The sequence below is a fragment of the Chiloscyllium plagiosum genome, chromosome 38 (genome assembly GCF_004010195.1).
Source record: "Chiloscyllium plagiosum isolate BGI_BamShark_2017 chromosome 38, ASM401019v2, whole genome shotgun sequence".
Classification (NCBI taxonomy): domain Eukaryota; kingdom Metazoa; phylum Chordata; class Chondrichthyes; order Orectolobiformes; family Hemiscylliidae; genus Chiloscyllium; species Chiloscyllium plagiosum.
In genome coordinates, this window is record NC_057747.1 from 24,769,574 (window position 1) to 24,789,150 (window position 19,577).

At 43.2% G+C, this 19,577-nt stretch overlaps 1 protein-coding gene across 3 annotated transcripts in view; it reads right to left on the reverse strand.

Moving 5' to 3' along the window:
• The window catches only part of cdh23 (cadherin-related 23), a 799,974-nt gene that overhangs the window by 778,378 nt on the left and 2,019 nt on the right, over positions 1 to 19,577 (reverse strand). For all 3 annotated transcript variants that reach the window (XM_043679154.1, XM_043679152.1, XM_043679153.1), the window contains exons 2-4: positions 15,128 to 15,340; positions 8,928 to 9,014; positions 5,500 to 5,580 (exon numbers count right to left, since the gene is read on the reverse strand). In XM_043679154.1, coding sequence (XP_043535089.1) covers positions 5,500 to 5,580; positions 8,928 to 9,014; positions 15,128 to 15,155 — 196 coding nt within the window. In that variant the 5' untranslated portion in view covers positions 15,156 to 15,340. The remainder of the gene's footprint in view (positions 1 to 5,499; positions 5,581 to 8,927; positions 9,015 to 15,127; positions 15,341 to 19,577) is intronic.

A 19,577-nucleotide genomic window follows, 5' to 3' on the forward strand; every position in this document is an offset into this window, starting at 1 on the left:
CAACTTGTCTAGCCCCCTCCCCCACTCCAACCTCTCACCTTCACAACGCGCAACCCTCCAATCCCTCTGCTCCAATCCCAACCTCACTATCAAGCCAGCGGATAAAGGGGGCGCAGTGGTAGTCTGGCGCACTGACCTCTACGCCGCTGAAGCCAAATGCCAATTCGAGGACACTTCTTCCTACTGCCCCCCGACCATGACCCCACCCCCCATCACCAAACCATCATCTCCCATTGCTACCTGGATTACAGCTCTTCCCACCCTACCTCTTGCAAAAATGCCATCCCGTATTCCCAATCCCAATTGAAATGTTGGGCCACGGGGTGGTGTGGTTGATTGGTGCGAGTGTCCTGGAATGGATAATTCCATGAGGTGCTCAGTAGCCCCATTCAATACTGGCCAGCAATGGGGTGGTTTTATTGGAAGGTTTTTATTGGCAGGTTTTTCAAAGTTCACTCTGGAGTGAGTCAATGACAAGTTCAAAGATTACTATCCTCCTTCAATATATTATCTGGCTAACGCCAATTGTCACAGTTAACCTGAGAATGTAACTTTTTAAAAAAACTTTGCGATTTACTCATGGAAAGAAGTGAAACTATCATGGTATTCAAACAGATGAAAGACTCAACAAACAATCAAGGTATAATTTCAGTTACGTCACACTGTAAACTTTGTTATAAATTCTGCGTCTTACAATTGTGTACTCCACAATCACCTGATGAAGGAGTGTCGCTCCGAAAGCTAGTGCTTCCAATTAAACCTGTTAGACTATAACCTGGTGTTGTGTGATTTTTTTTAAACTTTATCCTCCTTAGTTAGTAAAACAAAAAGAAATCAGTTAGAAGCATTCTCCATATGATGAGTGTGACCGTTAGCGTATTTCTGAGGAGACACCTGAAGTATACATTTTCTTGTAGGGGACTTGATGAGGAGTCAAGAACAGGTGAATAGCTTTATGCTCAGCAAGAAAGTCTAAGAATTTGTGGGCAGCTAAGGTGTCAGAGTCAAGACGACCAGAGGGGAGGTGAGAAAATGAGGTGGTTGTTGGTTTTGAGCTGCGTGTCATTGTCGCAGAGTTATACAGCAACAGACCCTTCAGCCCAACCAGTCCCTGCCGACCATAATCCCAAACTAAACTAGTCCCACCTGCCTGCTACTGGCCCATATCCCTCCAAATGTTTCATATTCATGTACTTATCTCAATGTCTTTTAAAGATTGTAATAATAGTCACATCCACCACTTCCTATGGAAGTTCATCCCCCATTGTAAGGGCCTCAGAACCATCCTGCAAACATGAATACTCTAGCTGAGAGTTGTTTTGAAAAGCTCACAGGCTGTATTTGCTTCATGCAGCTGAGCAAAATTAGGAACAACTTAAGTAGTGGGGCTAGTTGCTGGTGTAGAGCCAGAGCCATGCTTGACAATGAATGATGGAACATGGTTTCCGAGTCCAGGAGAGCATAGACCCAAGGAAGGGGGGAAGAGTGATCTGGAGCGCTCACTGAGGTAATTCACAAGGAAGGATTCTTGAGACAGCAGATTCAAGGACTGATCCACAAAAATGAAGAATTATGATCCTTTGTGAAGCCTAACTCACTGAGGTAATTCACAAGGAAGGATTCTTGAGACAGCAGATTCAAGGACTGATCCACAAAAATGAAGAATTATGATCCTTTGTGAAGCCTAATGAGGTTTAGTGATCGGATATGACATCATCATATATGGATAGGGAAGAAATTGCTGAGAAATTCATGAGATCTGCCTTGAGCACATTTGCTATTTTGCACATGCTGTTTGATCACAGTCTGTCACCTATATTTACCACATATTAATTCTGATTGTTAGAAATAGGTTGTACATGTATTATAGGTTATAATATTGTTCTGATTTGTATAGTGCGGTTAATTGCTGCTTGTTTAACACCGTGGTAATCTTGCAGCTTTATTCCCTTTGGAAGTCTTCATTGTCTCACACTTTGTGCACTTTTTCAAAAAAATAGTTATTGGTACCTAAACAGATCATAACTTAAATCTGATCCAGGAATGTAACACACTGGAAAGAAACCAAGCACTAAAATGGACTTGTCAAATAAACAGATTCTCTAAAGCCAGTAAGTGTATGGCTAGGAAAACTGGGACAGTAATTCACCAAGGCTCCTTAACCAACACATGTGAAACCCACAACCACTTCCACCGAGAAGGACAAGGGCAGCAGATACATGGGAACACCACCACTTTGCAAGCTCCCCTCCAAGCCACTCAGAAACCTGACTTGGAAATATATCGCTGTTCCTTCAGTGCCACTGGGTCAAAATCCCAGGATTCCCTCACTAAGGGCATTGTGGGCCGACCTACAGCAAGTGATCTGTAGTGGTTCAAGAAAGCAGCTCTCCTGCACCTTCGCCAGGGCAACTGGAGATGGGGAATAAATGCTGGACCAGCCAGCGACGCCCACACCCCAAAAACAAGTCAAACAAAAATGCAACAACAATGTCCTGAAAAGGAAATATAACAAAAGCAGTCAAAGAACAAAACAGCGCATTGGAAATTAGTTTTGGTCTAGGAGCCAAGTACAGCAGTAAGGGATTCATTCAGAATTATAACAGCAAGCTGGTTATCAAAGAAGGGATGAGAGCTCTCATGGGTGCCAACAGAATTAAATCTAGGGATGAATTAAGAGTAGTTCACAAAAAGAGAGAGATTAGTCCCTGCAAACATTTAACAGATAAAACACAAAAGTAACATACCACCCACCATAGGAGGCTCTACATCTAAACTCATGACCATCTCTTTATCATCTTTACACCCAGATCAAAATACTCAGAGCAGAGGAAATCATCGCAGACCTGTTACTTCAAAGAGGTATGCGAGATTCAGGACAAAATCCAAAAGGGTCGCTGACACATTCATTGTGGTGGAGTCAAATCAATTCTGAACTAGAAACAAGCCAACAAGCTACAAGAGCGGCAATGAAAACAAAGCTGGACAATTTAGTCTTACAAATCAGGAGCTGGTGGAATACTGGAGTCAATCATGAGGAACAAATCTGACGATTATCTAAATGAAGATAACTGTGTGCACAGCACTCAGCAGCACAACTGCAGATAAGGAAGATATTACCTGATCCAAACAGACGATCACAGCACAAAAATACCCCTCACCCCCCCCCCCCCAGTTATAAAATAAAAAAAACATAAGCAAACAGTCTTTAAGACCCCACGGGACTCCCAAATCATGGAGATTGCCAATCTGCACTGCATTCTCATGACAACACTCTGATCAGTCAGAGTCTACCTGCTGGGTCTGAGAAATAAGAACGAATAAATGTTTCATTAATGTCATTTAGGGAAGGAAACTGCCATCCTTACCTGGTCTAGATTAATGCGACACCACACCCACAGCAATGTGGTTGACTCTTAACCACCCTCAGGGCAGTTAGGGATGGGCAATAAATACTGAAGAAGGGCCTGTGCCCGAAACGTCGAATCTCCTGTTCCCTGGATGCTGCCTGACCTGCTGTGCTGTTCCAGCAATAAAGTTTCAACTTTGATCTCCAGCATCTGCAGACCTCACTTTCTCCCCAATAAATACTGGGCCAGCCAGTGACACCCTGTGATTGAATGAAAAAAAAGGCTGGGGCTATTTTCCCTGGAGCAAGGAGGCTGAGGAATGACCTTATAGAGGTTTATAAAATCATATGGATAGGGTGAATAGACAATGTCTTTTCTCCAGGGTAGGGGAGTCCAAATCATAAGGGCATAAGTTTAAGACAAGAGGAGAAAGATATAAAAGAGACCCAAGGGGTAACATTTTCACTAGATGTTGTATGGAATGAGCTGCCAGAGGAAGTGGTGGAGGCTGGACAAATACAATATTTAAAAGGCATCTGGATGGATATTTGGATAGGAAGGGTTGAGAGAGATATGGGCCAAATGCTGGCAAATAGGAATAGATTAATTTTGGATGTCTGGTTGTCATGGAGTTGGACTGAAGGGCCTGTTTCCATGCTGCATGGCTCGATGAATCTATGACAGTTAACTGCTCCAGCCATATCTCCAAGCCATTGCTGACCCAAACAATCAGCAACCTCTTCCCCTGCTGAATAACTGATGTTCCTTTCCTTGAGCCTGTTTCTTGTGTCCTGATCCTGATGAGTGCAAGATGAAACATTTCAATTTCTCATCTCTCATTTAGCAGTGTTTATCTTCAGCACTACAATGTCCATGTCTTTCATCTTAATCTCAGCAGTCTCTTCAGGATAATTCACAACAAGTACCGTTTGGAGAGTACTGAAGTGTTTTGTGTTTGCATTAATCTGCAGCTTGCCAGAGCTGTTAAAAAAAACAAACCCTACACATTTGTAATGTCAACTTTTAAAACAAGGGAAACGTGCACAGAAATTACAGTGCCCTTTTTTCCGAATGATTGAGATGGAACCATCCATTAACGGTGTTTGGAAACTGCTGCCAGTTCACATTTTCTTTTCTCTCACCTTCGTATATCAAGCACTGATCTGCTCAGCAACAAGTCCCATGATCTCAGTCAATCCCAAAGTTTTTCACAAGAGTCCAAGTACACAGTCTAAACAAAGCCCTAAATACCTGGAGGTTGCTTTACAAATGCAGAAGCATTGTGTATGTGACCACAAACACCAATGCGATGAGTTAGCGAGTGACTTATCTTTGGTGATGTCAGGGAAAGACAAAAGGCAGAGAGACAGAAAGAAAAGAAAGAAAGAGATACCACTGAGACATAGAGAGCAGAGAGAGAGAGAGAGCAGAGAGAAAGACAGAGAGACATATACAGAGAGAAAGAGACGAGAGAAAGAGACGAGAGAGAGAGAGAGACGAGAGAGAGAGAGAGAGAAAGAGACGAGAGAGAGAGAGAGAAAGAGAGAGAGAGAAAGAGACGAGAGAGAGAGAGAGAGAGAGACATATACAGAGAGAAAGAGACGAGAGAAAGAGACGAGAGGGAGAGAGAGACAGACGAGAGAGAGAGAGAAAGAGACGAGAGAGAGAGAGAAAGAGACGAGAGAGAGAGAGAAAGAGACGAGAGAGAGAGAGAAAGAGACGAGAGAGAGAGAGAAAGAGACGAGAGAGAGAGAGAAAGAGACGAGAGAGAGAGAGACGAGAGAGAGAGAGAGAGAGAAAGAGACGAGAGAGAGAGAAAGAGAGAGAGAGAGAGAAAGAGACGAGAGAGAGAGAGAAAGAGACGAGAGACAGAAATAGACGAGTGAGAGAGAGACGAGAGAGACGAGCGAGAGAGAGAGAGAGAATCAGACAGACAGACATAGAGAGGTGGGGTGCCCAACAGGAACTTGAACAATCACCACCACCTGCTGGAATGGGTCTGAAGGGCTGTAGGTCAGCCTCTCAAACTCTCATTCACTATCATGAGGTTTATATAAGCAACTGCATTCAGACAATGTCGAAACAATTCAACAGCAAGATAACTGATGAACCACCACAGTCACTCCAGGTTAAATAAAAGTGTACTCACCAACAGAGGCATTTTCGTATATTAAAATATATTGATCAAAGTAGTAATTTAAGAAGTAAGGTAGTCGATTATATGACAGACCTGTAAAGAAGGAAATAAAAATCAGATCAAAAAGGTGAATTACAACGAGATATATACCACCAGGCTGGGTCATAAAAGCAGAGCTATAGTTTGCATCAGCTCTTAGATAGCCAAACATTTCTAATACACCATTAGTTTTGCTTCTTAGATATTTTAAATCAACTTTTCTGAAACTCACATTCCGTTCAGAATTGTCAAAGAGGATTATCAGCTTAACTGGGCATGAAAGGGGCAATATCAAACAGGAAGACAGGCCTACATTTGTGCAGCACATTTCATGATCTTAGGATGTTGCTAAGTGTTTTACTGACAATGATGTTCTTAATGAAATGTAGTTTCATTTGTGATATATGAAACAAATTTGCACACAGCAAATTCCCATGTGACTATGACCAGATCATCAGTTTTAGTGATAAATATCGAGTATATAAAAATTGCCATAGTCTTACCAGACCACAGGGCTGTTTTCTCATTAGAGAGACACACAGCCAGTGGTGGTTCAACCTGAGGGTCACCACGCCTCAGGTGAGGGGAGAGGTTGAGAAGGTGAGTCTTTCATGGTGACTTCAGCCTGTGTGGGAATTGAACCCACACTATTAGGTATTACAACCCAGCTGCCCAGTCAGCTAAGCTTGAACCAAGGCACTAGGATGTCTCACCAAACTTCTTCAAATTACTGCCATGCAATCTTTGTTATCCACTCAAGAGGGAAGGCAGTACCTTAGTGTAGTGCCTAATGCGAAAGACAGCACCTCTGACAGTGAAACACTCATCCAATGCTGCAATATTTAACAAAGAGACTTGTCTGCCCTTTCAAAACAGGCTGTAAGAAGCCATGACAAAGATTGGTTAAGTTCCTAGCCTACACATTACTGTTTCCTGGTTAGTACTAGTAACCAGTTTGTCTGATTTGATTTAGGTTAGCTGTATGCTATCACACATCAGCAAGTGTGAACATTAGCAGCAGCATTTCCTACAATTCAAGATTGGCTCTGTTACAAAGACATATAATCAGTTCCTTTTGGGACATCCTTAGGTCAATCTGTATATTTGTACTTCTTTTGCTAACCAAAAGAAGACTTGCAAATCACATCTTCGAGAGATTCATGGTACAGGAAGCTCACAATCTTACAGACTAACAGAGACTCCCTTTAACATTTGGCACAGTGTGTTTTTATTGACAAAAAAAATGGGATTAAGCTGTGGCCAAGAACAGCTAAATCAAACAAAGATGACTGGATAAAACACAGTTCCATGATTAACACTTGAAGCAAAATGAGAGATACTGCAGCAGTGATAAAGATAAGTTAACACCGCCATCACCACAAAATTTATTGCCATTTTCTGATATTACAATATGTAGTCTACAGTTTCTCTGGCAAACTGCTCCTGACGCAGTAACCCAGAAAATAACTTCTGACCCCTGTCATTCAAGACAACTCAGCTCATTGAACTATCACATTCCATAATTACACTTCTTTTTCAGTTGGTTGAATGTTGATGATACTACATGCAATCATACATCAACCCTTTAACTGTTTAATAGTAAATGGTTTGGAAGGCGTTGGAGAGAGTTGTCAGCCATATATTTTGTAAAGTTGGAATATGATTGTATAGAGGAGCATTGACCAAAACCGGGATGTCCAGTCATTCCCAATGGAGTTTTCCCTGTGAGGCTGCTACAACAGGGCTCCTGTTAAGTGCTACACAGTGATTCTGATTTCACATTGCAGATTAATTTATGAGAAATGCAGGAAAACCTCAAACTCAACTGCCCAGTTCCCACTCTTTTTGAGAAATCTCCTGAGCCCGGAATCTTACATTGCAATCTTTATCCTCTGAGCTTTGCCCTAAGCAGGATTTTTCAATGTATTCAGTTATGATCTGCCTGTACTGCTTGTAAACAAGGCTTTTCACTGTATTTTGGTACACGTGACAATAATCCAATCAATCAATTATCAGCTCCCCAGCACAATGTCCACCACCCTCCCAATTTGGAACATAATATATTCTCCTTGGGAACAGAAAAGGAGGTTTGATAGGGGCAAACAATTCAACAGCTTTGCGAAACACCTCCGGTCTGTGTGCAAATATAACCCCAACCTTCCCATAGCAGGTTATTTTAACGCAGTGTCCTGCTCACATGTCTGTCCACGGCATTCTGCAGTGTTCCAATGAATCACAGCACAAGCTGGAGGAACAACATCTCATCTCTAGTCTAGGCGATTTACAGGACTCAATATTGAGTTCCACGCCTTTAAATTGTGAACATTTCTTCCCTTTCTTTTAGCTTGTCATCATGTCCTCCCCTCCCCCTCATCCCAGGATCTCTCCCTTCTGGCAGGAGACACACCATTCTTCTGCCATTCTCATATTCTGATCACTTCATATGAATTATCGACATATTTTCTCCACCAGCACTCTACACCCACTACCTCCACCGTGCCCCCCTCCCCAAACTCTTGTGTAATGCTGTCACATCCACACTTCAGCTCTGGTGAAGAGTCATTGAGACTCGAAATGGTAGCTTGCTCTCTCTCCATGGATGCTGTCTGGCCCACCATGACCTCCAGCATTTGTTTATTTCAAGCAAAACCATGTAGGGTTCAGACAGGTAAGTAAGGACAAGGTCTCAAGCTGCAAAAGTGCCAAGGAGCACAAGGACACAGGTTAAACGGAGATGGCAAAAGAACCAGAGGGTAGCATGGAACAGTTCAGTGAACTTCTGCACTTAGATTAGATTACATTACAGTGTGGAAACAGGCCCTTCGGCCCAACAAGTCACAAGGACACAGGTTAAACGGAGATGGCAAAAGAACCAGAGGGTAGCATGGAACAGTTCAGTGAACTTCTGCACTTCTCCGGACAACATGCACTGGGACCTAATACAACCACAGAGAGCACAAAGTCACAGACTGTTACACTGCAGGAGGCGGCCATTTGGCCCAAGGTACCTGCACTGACTCCTTAAACCAGCAGCATTACCAATGATGGCCTTTCTGGAGCACTCCCTCAGGACTGTACTGGCATATGAGCCGACAATCTGGTGTATGACTCAAACTTACAACTTTTTGACTCACAGAGAGGTGAAAGAGCTCACCATTAAGTCACAACAGACACTTTGCTGTCTATATGTAGTACACATCCATGGCTTTCCCGTCACTGCTATCTGGCAGTCTACAAACCCCCAAACCCTGCAAAAAACTGTAACTCTATGAAATAGCCTGATAGGAAAAAGCAACAAAGAAAAACCATTTTCATTAGAATGGACACTTATTACTTTTATAGCTAACTATTTCTTAGCTATTTTTGTTTCAGATAACATTCTGTTTCCTGACAATACTTACACGGAGATAGAGAATACAGGAAAAGTAACCAACCAAGGATACTGTTGCAAGGATTGGCCTTCATTTCAGCGTGCAGATATCTGTGTCCTGTTGGGAGAGTGGAGGAGAGGAAAAGCAGTTCATACTTGGTCTTGAAATTATAAAAACATTACCAAGCAAAATACATTCATCTTAAATTATAAAGAGCCAAAGCTTGAACATAAAACAAATTTGAACAGCATTCCTTAGTTACATGAAGAGAAAAGTGTTAAAATAAACACATTCACATCTCTATTAGTATGCTACATAAACAAGCTACATCCTCCCACTAATTTCTAGGTATTTATTTCCCTTTTAAAAGAAAATATTTAGACACACTCAAGTTGACAGTGAAATTAGACATCTACAATTACAAAGGAGGAAAGCTACTTCATATAAACATTCTTTAATGCCTGAACACTTCACTGCTAATTGGTTTGAAGTGTGAACGCTGTTGTTCTGCAGATAAACGTAGCAACCAATCTGCGTGGAGCAAAGATCTGTGACCGGCATTGAATCAAAAAACTCATCATCGTCACTCCTTCGTAGACGAGGATGACTCTCTCCCACTCTCAGGGTGAGTCCGTAGGGGGATGTACAGAATGATGGGGCTATCACAGGCTTTGTTACACTTGGGGAAGGCGGTGAGCACGGGAAGGGTTGGGTGGGGCGTTGTTCTTGACGCTGTTTCCCCCTGACTTCAGCGTTATTCCTGATGGCAAGTCTCGAGGGGCCTTCCCCATTGCTCCTCCTCCACTTTGGACATCTCGGGCCAGTGATTCCCAGGTGTCTGTGGGAATGCTGCACTTCCCCAGTGAGGCCTTGAGGGTATCCCTGAAGAGTTTCCCTGTCCACACAAAAAAAACTAGAGAACTCTGGGTGCTGGAAATCTGAAACAAAACGAGGGATTGTTGGAGGAACTCAGCAGTGATGAAAAATGTGTTGCTGGAAAAGCGCAGCAGGTCAGGCAGCATCCAAGGAGCAAGAGAATCGACGTTTCGGGCAAAAGCCCTTCTTCAGGAATGAGGAGGGTGTGCCAAGCAGGCTAAGATAAAAGGTAGGGAGGAGGGACTTGAGGGGAGGGGTGTTGGGAATGCGATAGGTGGAAGGAGGTTAAGGTGAGGGTGATAGGCCAGAGTGGGGGTGGAGAGGTCGGGAAGAAGAACTCAACAGTGTCTGGCAGCATCTGTGGAGAGAAAGCTTTCTCCTGCTGGGTTTCTCCAGCAATTCCTGGTTTTGATCAGCATATCTGGTGTGCTTTGAAGAATAAATGTTTCTCTCCCTCTAATAACCCCATGGGATGACTTTATATTTACCTGAATGAGAGATGGTACCTCTCAGCACTGCAGCAAAGTACCAGCCAAGATGGGGTGGCCAAAGCTTCTGCACTGAAATCTGAACATAAACTTTCTGACTCAGGAGTCAAATGTGTAATCTACTGAGCACAATTAATATTCTAAGATTGCATATCCCAAAAATAAATATTCACCTTGAAGTTATGAGACAATGTATTTGAAATGTCTCTGGAACCCTGCCCTATCAACTGCACACTGGTCTTTTTTCGATTCCTCTACAATTCCCAATACTGTTCAGTCAAACAATCCCATGTAAGGGGGTAGCAAAGTAAACTTTTGGCAACAAACCACTGTATTATATTTCAAAAGCAAGTGCTTATTATTTATTTTAATCTGCACTTAATAGGTTGTCATTGTTGCTCAATGAACTGTGTGCATTTAACTAAATCAAATGTTTTTAAAAATTACTGTAATTTGCTTCACTATTAAAAAGCAAACTAGAAATGTCACATTTGACAAATAACACGGGCTGGATGCTGCAGTGAGCAGCAAATGAATGCCAATTGCTGTTTAGTGTTTCTGTGTTTTTTCTAAAAAATTCATTCATGGGAGGTGGGCATCGCTGGCAGGGCCAGTATTTATTGCCAATGTCTGATTGCCCTTGAGAGAATGGTGGTGAGCTGCCCTCTTGAACCACTTCAATACATTTGGGGTTGGTACATCCACCATGGTATTAAGGAGAGAATTCTAGCATCTTGATTCAGTGACACTGAAGGGGCAGCAACATAGGGGCGTCATGGTGGCTCAGTGGTTCATATTGCTGCTTCACAGCTCCAGGAATCCAGGTTCGATTCCAGCCTCGGGCGACCGTCTGGAGTTTGAATGTTCTCTCTATGTCTGCATGGGTTTCCTCCCACAGTCCAAAGATGCCCAGGTTAGGCAGACTGGCTGTGCTAAATTGCCCATAGTGTCCAGGGATACGGAGGTGGATTAGCCATGGGATAGGTTGGGTCTGGGTGACATGTTCTTTGGAGGGTTGGTGTGGACTCAATGGGCCGAATGGCTGCTTCCAGACCATGAGGATTCTGTGCGATATTTCCAAGTCAGGATGGTGAGATCCAGTGCAGCATCTTTCATGATCTGTGCTACTTGACATGGGCAGATATGAGAAAAAGATGATTGGTTTGAGACAAAAATCTCCAACACTAATTAAATTCTGATGGAACGAGAGTCCAAGTTTATAGAAGTAAGTTTTTTTTTGGTGCTAGGGAATTTATTTGCCGATAATTGTGACCTAGCACTCTGAGAAATTCACTTATGCCTGAATACACTGAGCTCCAAATATTTCTGTTCAGTTAGTAACTAGTGAACAAGCATCACAGCTTAGCAATACATGAGGTACTGTTACAATAAAGCCTGTAGAGACAGTGAGCAAAATCAGATAGCAACGTGCAGATTCCCACATATAACTGCAAATGAATGATGGCAGAGGGTGCTGTTGGTGTCAGCAATATACTCAATGCACAAACTAGGCCAAGGGAATAACAGCCCCATCATTGACAGAAGAGATCAACATCCATTGCTTTCCAGGGAATAAGAATTAGCAAGAACAATCTAAATTCTATTCTTGAAAATCTGTTAACAGCAGCAGAGGAGACAGCCAGGCAGATTACAGAATTACACAGATTTACAGCACTGCAACAGGCCATTCAGCCCAATTCATCCATTCAGTACTAATGCTCTGCACAAACCCCCTCCCGTTTGCTTTACCTTCCTGCAGTATTCAGTTCTGTCTCCCATGCGTTTTAAAGAGAAGGTAGGTAGATAGCTATGCTATTCATCTCGACCACTTCATGTGGTAATAGCTGCCACATTCTCACCATCCATTTAGCATGAATCTACTACTAGTGCAAAGCACAGAAGGGAAAAGCATTCTCACCTTTTATTCCTCTTCTCAAGACCCCTTGTTGATTGATTTTCTTTTGAACCTTTAAGTGAGTCATCGTCTCATGCAGAGATAGCAGTCTGGTACAATGTGGCTTGTGATGTCCCTAACATTACTCAGTGTGAAACAAGCATTCTGACGAGGCAGACAGAAAGCTGTCCTGGCACACTTAACATACCTTTAGAGGGTTTACTTTGCTATTTCAAATCAGCCCACTTAATGTTTCATTTGTATTACACTGCAAAATGGCCAACTAATGGTGAAATCAGTCAATGGCATCAACAGAGGTAGTGAATGAAGTGCGCTCTCAGCTTTACTATCCCGGGATGGCGATCGGATTGGGAGAGTCTCTTTTTCTGGTTTCCTCCCACAATCCAAAGATGTGCAGGTTAGGTGAAATGGCCATGCTAAATTTCCCATCGTGTTCAGGGATGTGTAGGTTAGGTGCACTAGTCAGGGGTAAATGGGTAGGGGAATGGGTCTGGGTGGATTACTCTTTGGAGGGTCAGTGGGGACTTGTTGGGCTGAAGGGCCTGTTTCCACACTGTAGGGATTCTATGATTTATGATTCTGTTTCTCAGTCAACAGCTTCCTGCTAGCTTACAATTCAGCAAATGTTGTTTTTATGCATTGGATCTTAACAGAATAGCCCACATCAATCCTGTGCAATGTGGGTCGCTTTCATCATTCGAGCCTAACTGAGCAAGTGAGCCACAGATAGGTTCCACAATAGAGACACAATGGGAATGGCAGATATGCTCCCAGAAACTCCATTTACCCATCATAGAAACAGGTATCCAAGTGAACATGTATGCCCCCCACCTCCACACCAACCCCTCCAGATGCGCAGCTGTTGATACAAGGGAATCAGACATCCACCTGTTAGTGCCTCAAGTCATTTTCAATAATTGATCTGAAGACAACTGAGGCTGCTATCGTGTTGCCAAGTACGCAGCACTTAATCCCTCACCACAGGCATCTCTCACCTGAAGGAGAGACTTTTAAATGTGCATTACATTACCATGTACTTACAAGAAACCGACATAAGCAGGGCAACTTAAGTTATATTAGATTATCACAGTGAACTGATTTACAGAACTTTCTATTTTTTATTTAGGCTGTACTCATGTGGATGTCCAATCCAACCAACAATCAGACTTCAGTTCTACGTTCAACACAAGGTGCATTGTACTGAGTGAGATACCAATGCAAAGTGGAAAAGCCCTGACTGACTGAAGACATCAGGAAAGGCTTTTGCCCGAAACCTCGATTTTCCTGCTCCTCGAATGCTGCCTGACCTGAGGTGCTTTTCCAGCACCACTCTAACTTTGACTGAAGACAATTTCTTGTCCCAGAACCATTCATTCTTCCTCACAACAAGTGCTGCTCTCCACCAACTGAAACAGCAATTGGAAATCTAAAAGCAACAGATCTTTGTTGACTCTGTCATTTCTATACTATCTGATAAGCTGTTGTCCACTCAGCATCAGCATCTCCAGAAGGAAAGTATTTCACATCAGGTCAGAGCAAAGATTCTCAGAATTGATTTTTCCTGAAGATGTGAGACTGGTTTAATCAGCCTGACAAGGGATAATTTGGTGAAATGTGAACAAGTTCCCACTCAAAGGTAGAAGACAGAGGGTGGTGGTGGAGCGCTGGTTTTCAGACTGGAAGCCTGTGACCAGTGGAGTGCCACAAGGATCAGCGCTGGGTCCACTACCTTTTGTCATTTACATAAACGATTTGGATGTGAGCATAAGAGGTACAGTTAGTAAGTTTGCAGATGACACCAAAATTGGAGGTGTAGTGGACAGCGAAGAAGGTTACCTCAGATTCCATCGGGAAATTGATCAGATGGGCTGAGAAGTGGCAGATGGAATTTAATTTAGATAAATACAAGGTGCTGCATTTTGGGAAAGCAAATCTTAGCAGGACTTATATACTTAATGGTAAGGTTCTAGGGTGCATTACTGAACAAAGAGACCTTTGAGTGCAGGTTCATAGCTCCTTCAAAGTGGAGTCGCAGGTAGATAGGATAGTGAAGAAGGCATTTGGTATGCTTTCTTTTATTAGTCACAGTATTGAGTACAGCAGTTTAGAGGTCACATTGTGGCTGTACAGGTCATTGGTTAGGCCACTTTTGGAATATTGCGTGCAATTCTGGTGTCCTTCCTATTGGAAGGATGTTGTGAAACTTGAAAGGGTTCAGAAAAGATTTACAAGGATGTTGCCAGGGTTGGAGGATCTGAGCTATAGGGAGAGGCTGAACAGGCTGGGGCTGTTTTCTCTGGAGCGTCGGGAGGCTGAGGGGTGGCCTTATAGAGGTTTATAAAATCATGAGGGGCATGGATACGATAAATAGGCAAAGTCTTTTCCCTGTGGTGGGGGAATCTAGAACTAGAGGGCATAGGTTTAGGGTGAGAGGGGAAAGATATAAAGGAGACCTAAGGGGCAACTTTTTCACACAGTGGGTGGTACGTGTATGGAATGAACTGAGTGGTGGAGGCTAGTACAATTGCAACATTAGAAAGGCATTTGGATGGGTATATGAATAGGTAGGGTTTGGAGGCATATGGGCCGGGTGTTGGCAGGTGAGACTAGATTGGGTTGGGATATCTGTTCGGCCTGGATGGGTTGGACCGAAGGGTCTGTTTCTGTGCTGTACATCTCTATGATTCTATGACCATAGGGCTGCTCTGTCATTACAGCGAGACAATTGGCGGTTGTTTAACTTGAGGGTCACCTCACCTTAGGTGAGTGGAGAGATTGGGGAAGGAAAGTCCTACATGGTGACCTCAGCTGGTGGCAGGAATTGAACCCATGCTGTTGGCATCACTCTTGCAAACAGCATGGATTCAATTGCAGATCAGCCAATCAACCACCTGAGCTCACTGACCTCACATTCATTCAAAACACATCTAACATTGCTCCCTGTTGCTTACTTTCTCCATGGAGCCATATATTGGGCATGCTGACGGGTTAAACACAAGGTCTCCAAACAAGAAGTGCGTGGTTTCAATCTAGTTTCATGGAACCCAGAGGCAGACTGATGACAGGCATGTCGGGTCAGAGAGGATTCTGGGCTCAATAAGGAATCCAAGTTGCCTAAAATAAAACCAGGAAGTGCTGGAGAAGTTCAACAGGTCTGGCAGAACCTGCAAAGAGAGAAACAGAGTGAACGTTTTGAGTTTGGCGTGACTCTTCTTCAGAATGGAAGAGTATCTCAATTGTCTCTTAGCAACAAGAATGGCCATGCAGGCCAATAGCAGAGCACTCTATTCTTGACGGAGAATGTAACCATGATGTTAACATGAGGGACTTTCCTTCTCAACTTCATGGTTGAGAAGGTTAAACCAGCACTAGTAGTCTCTCTCTCTCCACTCCCTCCCCCCCTCCACCCTCCCCCCCCCTCCCCAATAAGAGAGCAGCCCTATAGTCTGGGAGGATTATGACTTTACCACTTTTGAAGATGGTTGAGAAAAGAATGATTTGTAATATATTCCATGAAACTTTTCTCACCTTCCAGACTGATCCCAAACACCCAAAAGCACACTAACCATCTGACAATATTATCCCTTCTTCGGATATCTGCAACTACTCAGTAAGCTGCACTGCGTGTCTTGTTCTATCTTACGTACTGCAAGCAAACTGTTAACCTTCAGACAACTTCAAATGCAGGAGGTTACAGGTCCACTTCCAAATGGTAGGGAGTTTAATCTTTTCAAAGTTCTTGAAGCTAAGAGATATAACCTGGTCATCTGGAGGATTTATCATTTGATCAAAGCTAGGTTTGGTTCAATAATTAAGCATCCCCACCCCCAGGTTTAAACAGCGATAATCTGTTACAGCTGTAATGCCTCCTCACATCAGGAAGGAAAAATATCCAATTTCTGACCAAGTCATTACTCAGTATGAGAGTCCAAACAGACCCTAAGTGGCGTTATTGCCTCACTACACAGGCAAAGGCTCGCTATTATTTAAAATCAAACCAGAAAATGACAGGGACAACTGCTTAAAAAAAAGACAGGTGCAGTAAATGACAGCTGCAATGGAGACGAGAATTCTTGCAAACACACGCTGGTTCGAAGTGGGTAGGAAAAAAAAAATTGTATTTACAAGAGCACCTTTCATGACTTTCCAACATCCAAAAGTACTTCAGTCGATACAGAATTCCTGCTAAAGTCACTGTTGTAACCTAAAGAGACACAGTAGCTAACATAAAGACAACAAACCTTCATACACAGCAGCACAATAAACATCAAGGAGGTGGCTAAAGTGACGATTGTACAGGGATACAGAATGCCAGGAGATCTCCCTGACAATGGGATCCTTTACAGCTACCTGAGAGGGCAGACAGGCCTCAGTTTAACATCCTCATAAAGAATTTATTGTACGTATTATAGCATCCGATCAGAGCAGGGAATGTTATTTTGCTCATCAAGTCATTTTATTTCAATTAGCAAATGTGATAGAAGTTAATTGTGCAGCAAATCCAGTTTGCATTTCAGCACAAGCCTTTATAAACAAATAGATGAACCTGCATTCCACTTTAAGGGCAGACAGCCGGTAGAAAGGAATTCACCTGGAAGTTCACTGATCTGAGGGATTTTCCTAGCACCTTTAGTCACTTAGCCTCCAATAATCAATGAGATCCCAAATGGAACTACGTAATTCAGAGATTTGAAGGTTTCTCTGGTTATCATTTTGTCTGTCAATTGATTTTGTTATCTCTGGTGATTCAACGCCTGGCTTTTTCAGATGCCTGGCACAGACATGATGGCTGAATGGCCTCCTTTGACACTAGATTATCATGTTAGTGCTTTGCCAGTTGACAAAACACTTAAAATGAATCTCCATGAATGCCATAGGTAGTACTGCTGTCTCACAGTGGCACGGAGCCGGGTTCAATTCCAGCCTTGGGTGACTATCTGCGCGGAGTTTGCACACTCTCCCCGTGTCTGCGCGGAGTTTGCACACTCTCCCCGTGTCTGCGCGGAGTTTGCACACTCTCCCCGTGTCTTTGTGGGTCTCTGCCGAGTTCTCTGGTTTCCTCCCACAGCCCACGATGTGAAGGTTATCTGAATTGATCATGTTAAATTGTCCATAGTGTCCAGAGATGTCCAGAGCAGGTGGGTTAGTCATGGGAAATGCAGGGTTACAGGGATAGGATGGGGGTCGTGGGTGGGAGTGGTGGTGGTGGGTCTGGGCGGTCTGTTGTTGGGAAGGTTGGTTTAGGCTCAATGGGCTGAATGGCCTATTTCTGCACTTTAGGGATGCTATGAGAGTGGAAGTGACTAAAGCTGAAACTTGGACTGCGCCCAGAGAAGAGTTAAATGCAAACAGTGCAAATCTCAAAGAAGTATGGTTGAAAGTTGGGTTTAACATTTCTTTGCCCTGAAATAAATACAATAGATAAAGACATCAGATATAGAGCTAGAAGTACCAAGAAACAGAGACACATTGATATCAAGTGGGACACACCACCAACACTTTATCAAAGATGGACCTAACGAGACAACGAAAGGTCTGCAGAATATCACACCGGCTCAGCGAACGAATCTACAATCTCAAAGACATTATTGCAAATTGTTAAAATTTAATAGTTGCAAATACATACATCTTTGCTCCAACTAAATCCCCACCCCCAATGAAAACAGTGCTGTAGTTACAACATATTACACTCGTGAAATTACAGCAAAATCTCAAAGCATTTCCCACTCTGCAACATCACAAAAACGATAAAATAATAGCAGCAGCCTTGAGCTGACTGGACTCTGGGAGAACTGTGACAAGATTACCACAATACTGCAGAATACATAACTCCAAATGGGACATTAAAGATTGCTTAAGAGACATAGGGCCAATGTGACTTTTTGAGGACCGTATTAACTGAAGGTGATATTAGTTAAATTTTAGTACAGTATAGTCAGTTCTGCTAATGTTCTCTCCATGTGAGAAAACATTCTGATCAGGACTGGAACACAGTAATTAGAGAGATAATAAGGAACTACTATCAAATGAACACCAATTCATTCTACACATGACTTGGAAGTGCCGGTGTTGGACTGGGGTGGACAAAGTTAAAAATCACAACACCAGGTTGTTGTCCAACAGGTTCATTTGGAAGCACTAGCTTTCGGAATGCCGCTCTTACAACCACTTGAAGAAGGGGCAGCGCTCCAAAAGCTAGTGCTTCCAGATAAACGTTGGACTATAACCTGGTGTTGTGTGATTTTTAACTCTTATTCTACACAGCAAGAGAGATCTTGCAATTCTCTATCGCCCTTTCCAAGTTCAGCAGCTTTCTAGCTAACGGAGTATATATCAAGTCACTGCTGTCACGTAGGAAATGCAGGAACCAACTTGGGCACAACCTGATCCTCAGAAACAGTAATGTAGTAACGACAAGGTATACTGTTGGCTGAGGGATAAATACTGATAAGGTCAAAGAGAATTAGAATTAGGTTTATTGTCACACGTACTCACATGAGTATAGTGAAAAGTTTACAAGTCACCACTTTTAGAGTCATCTTAGGTACAAAGGTACCTAGGCACAGAATCTTAGGTTCAAAGCAGAAAAACAAAGAAACACAGTTAAAAGGTCAACACTACTGACCAGAGGCACCTGGTCTTGCTGGATTCACACTCCTCACAAGGGTTTGATCTCCCCTACTGCCTGCAGCCTGTTCCTGCTCCCTTGCCCTTCTTCAAAACAGTGACCAATGGGGCTGGAACTAATGCCAATCTGAATGGTGGCACCCTGTGTTACTCCCTTAGCACTACAATGGAGAGTGAGTCTGGGGCAAAGATGCCATCAGTGGGCGTCAGTAGCATGTGTAAAAAGTAATTGTGATCAGGAAGATCCAAGTCATAGGCAGGAGCAGTGATACACTGGCCCTGTGGGCTATAGAATTAAGATTGTCACGTTTGACAGTAGCCTAAGTGGATTAGAAGCAAAAATGAATAGCTCAATTAGTGTCAATAAGCAGCGGGTTGCAACCATCTCAGCATCCAGCCCCTGACTAATAACCTCAAGAATCATCTCCTCACTATCTCTCCGAGCTCCAGCCAGCAGCTGAGACTGTTTGCTGGAGCGAGCCTTTGAAGTTTTCAGTTCCAGGTTGTGTGGATTGCTCTTACAGCCTATTAGCACAACAATGAGATAACAGAATACCTCCTCTCTCTCTCACAAACACATACACACACACATGTGCACGCACACACAGAGTCTCTCTTTCACACACACACACGTGTGCGCGCACACAGACACACAAAGTCTCACACACAGACACACACACACAGTCTCTCTCACATGTACACACACAGACCCACACATACAGAGTCTCTCTCTCACACACATACATACACATAGTCTCACTCACACACACATAC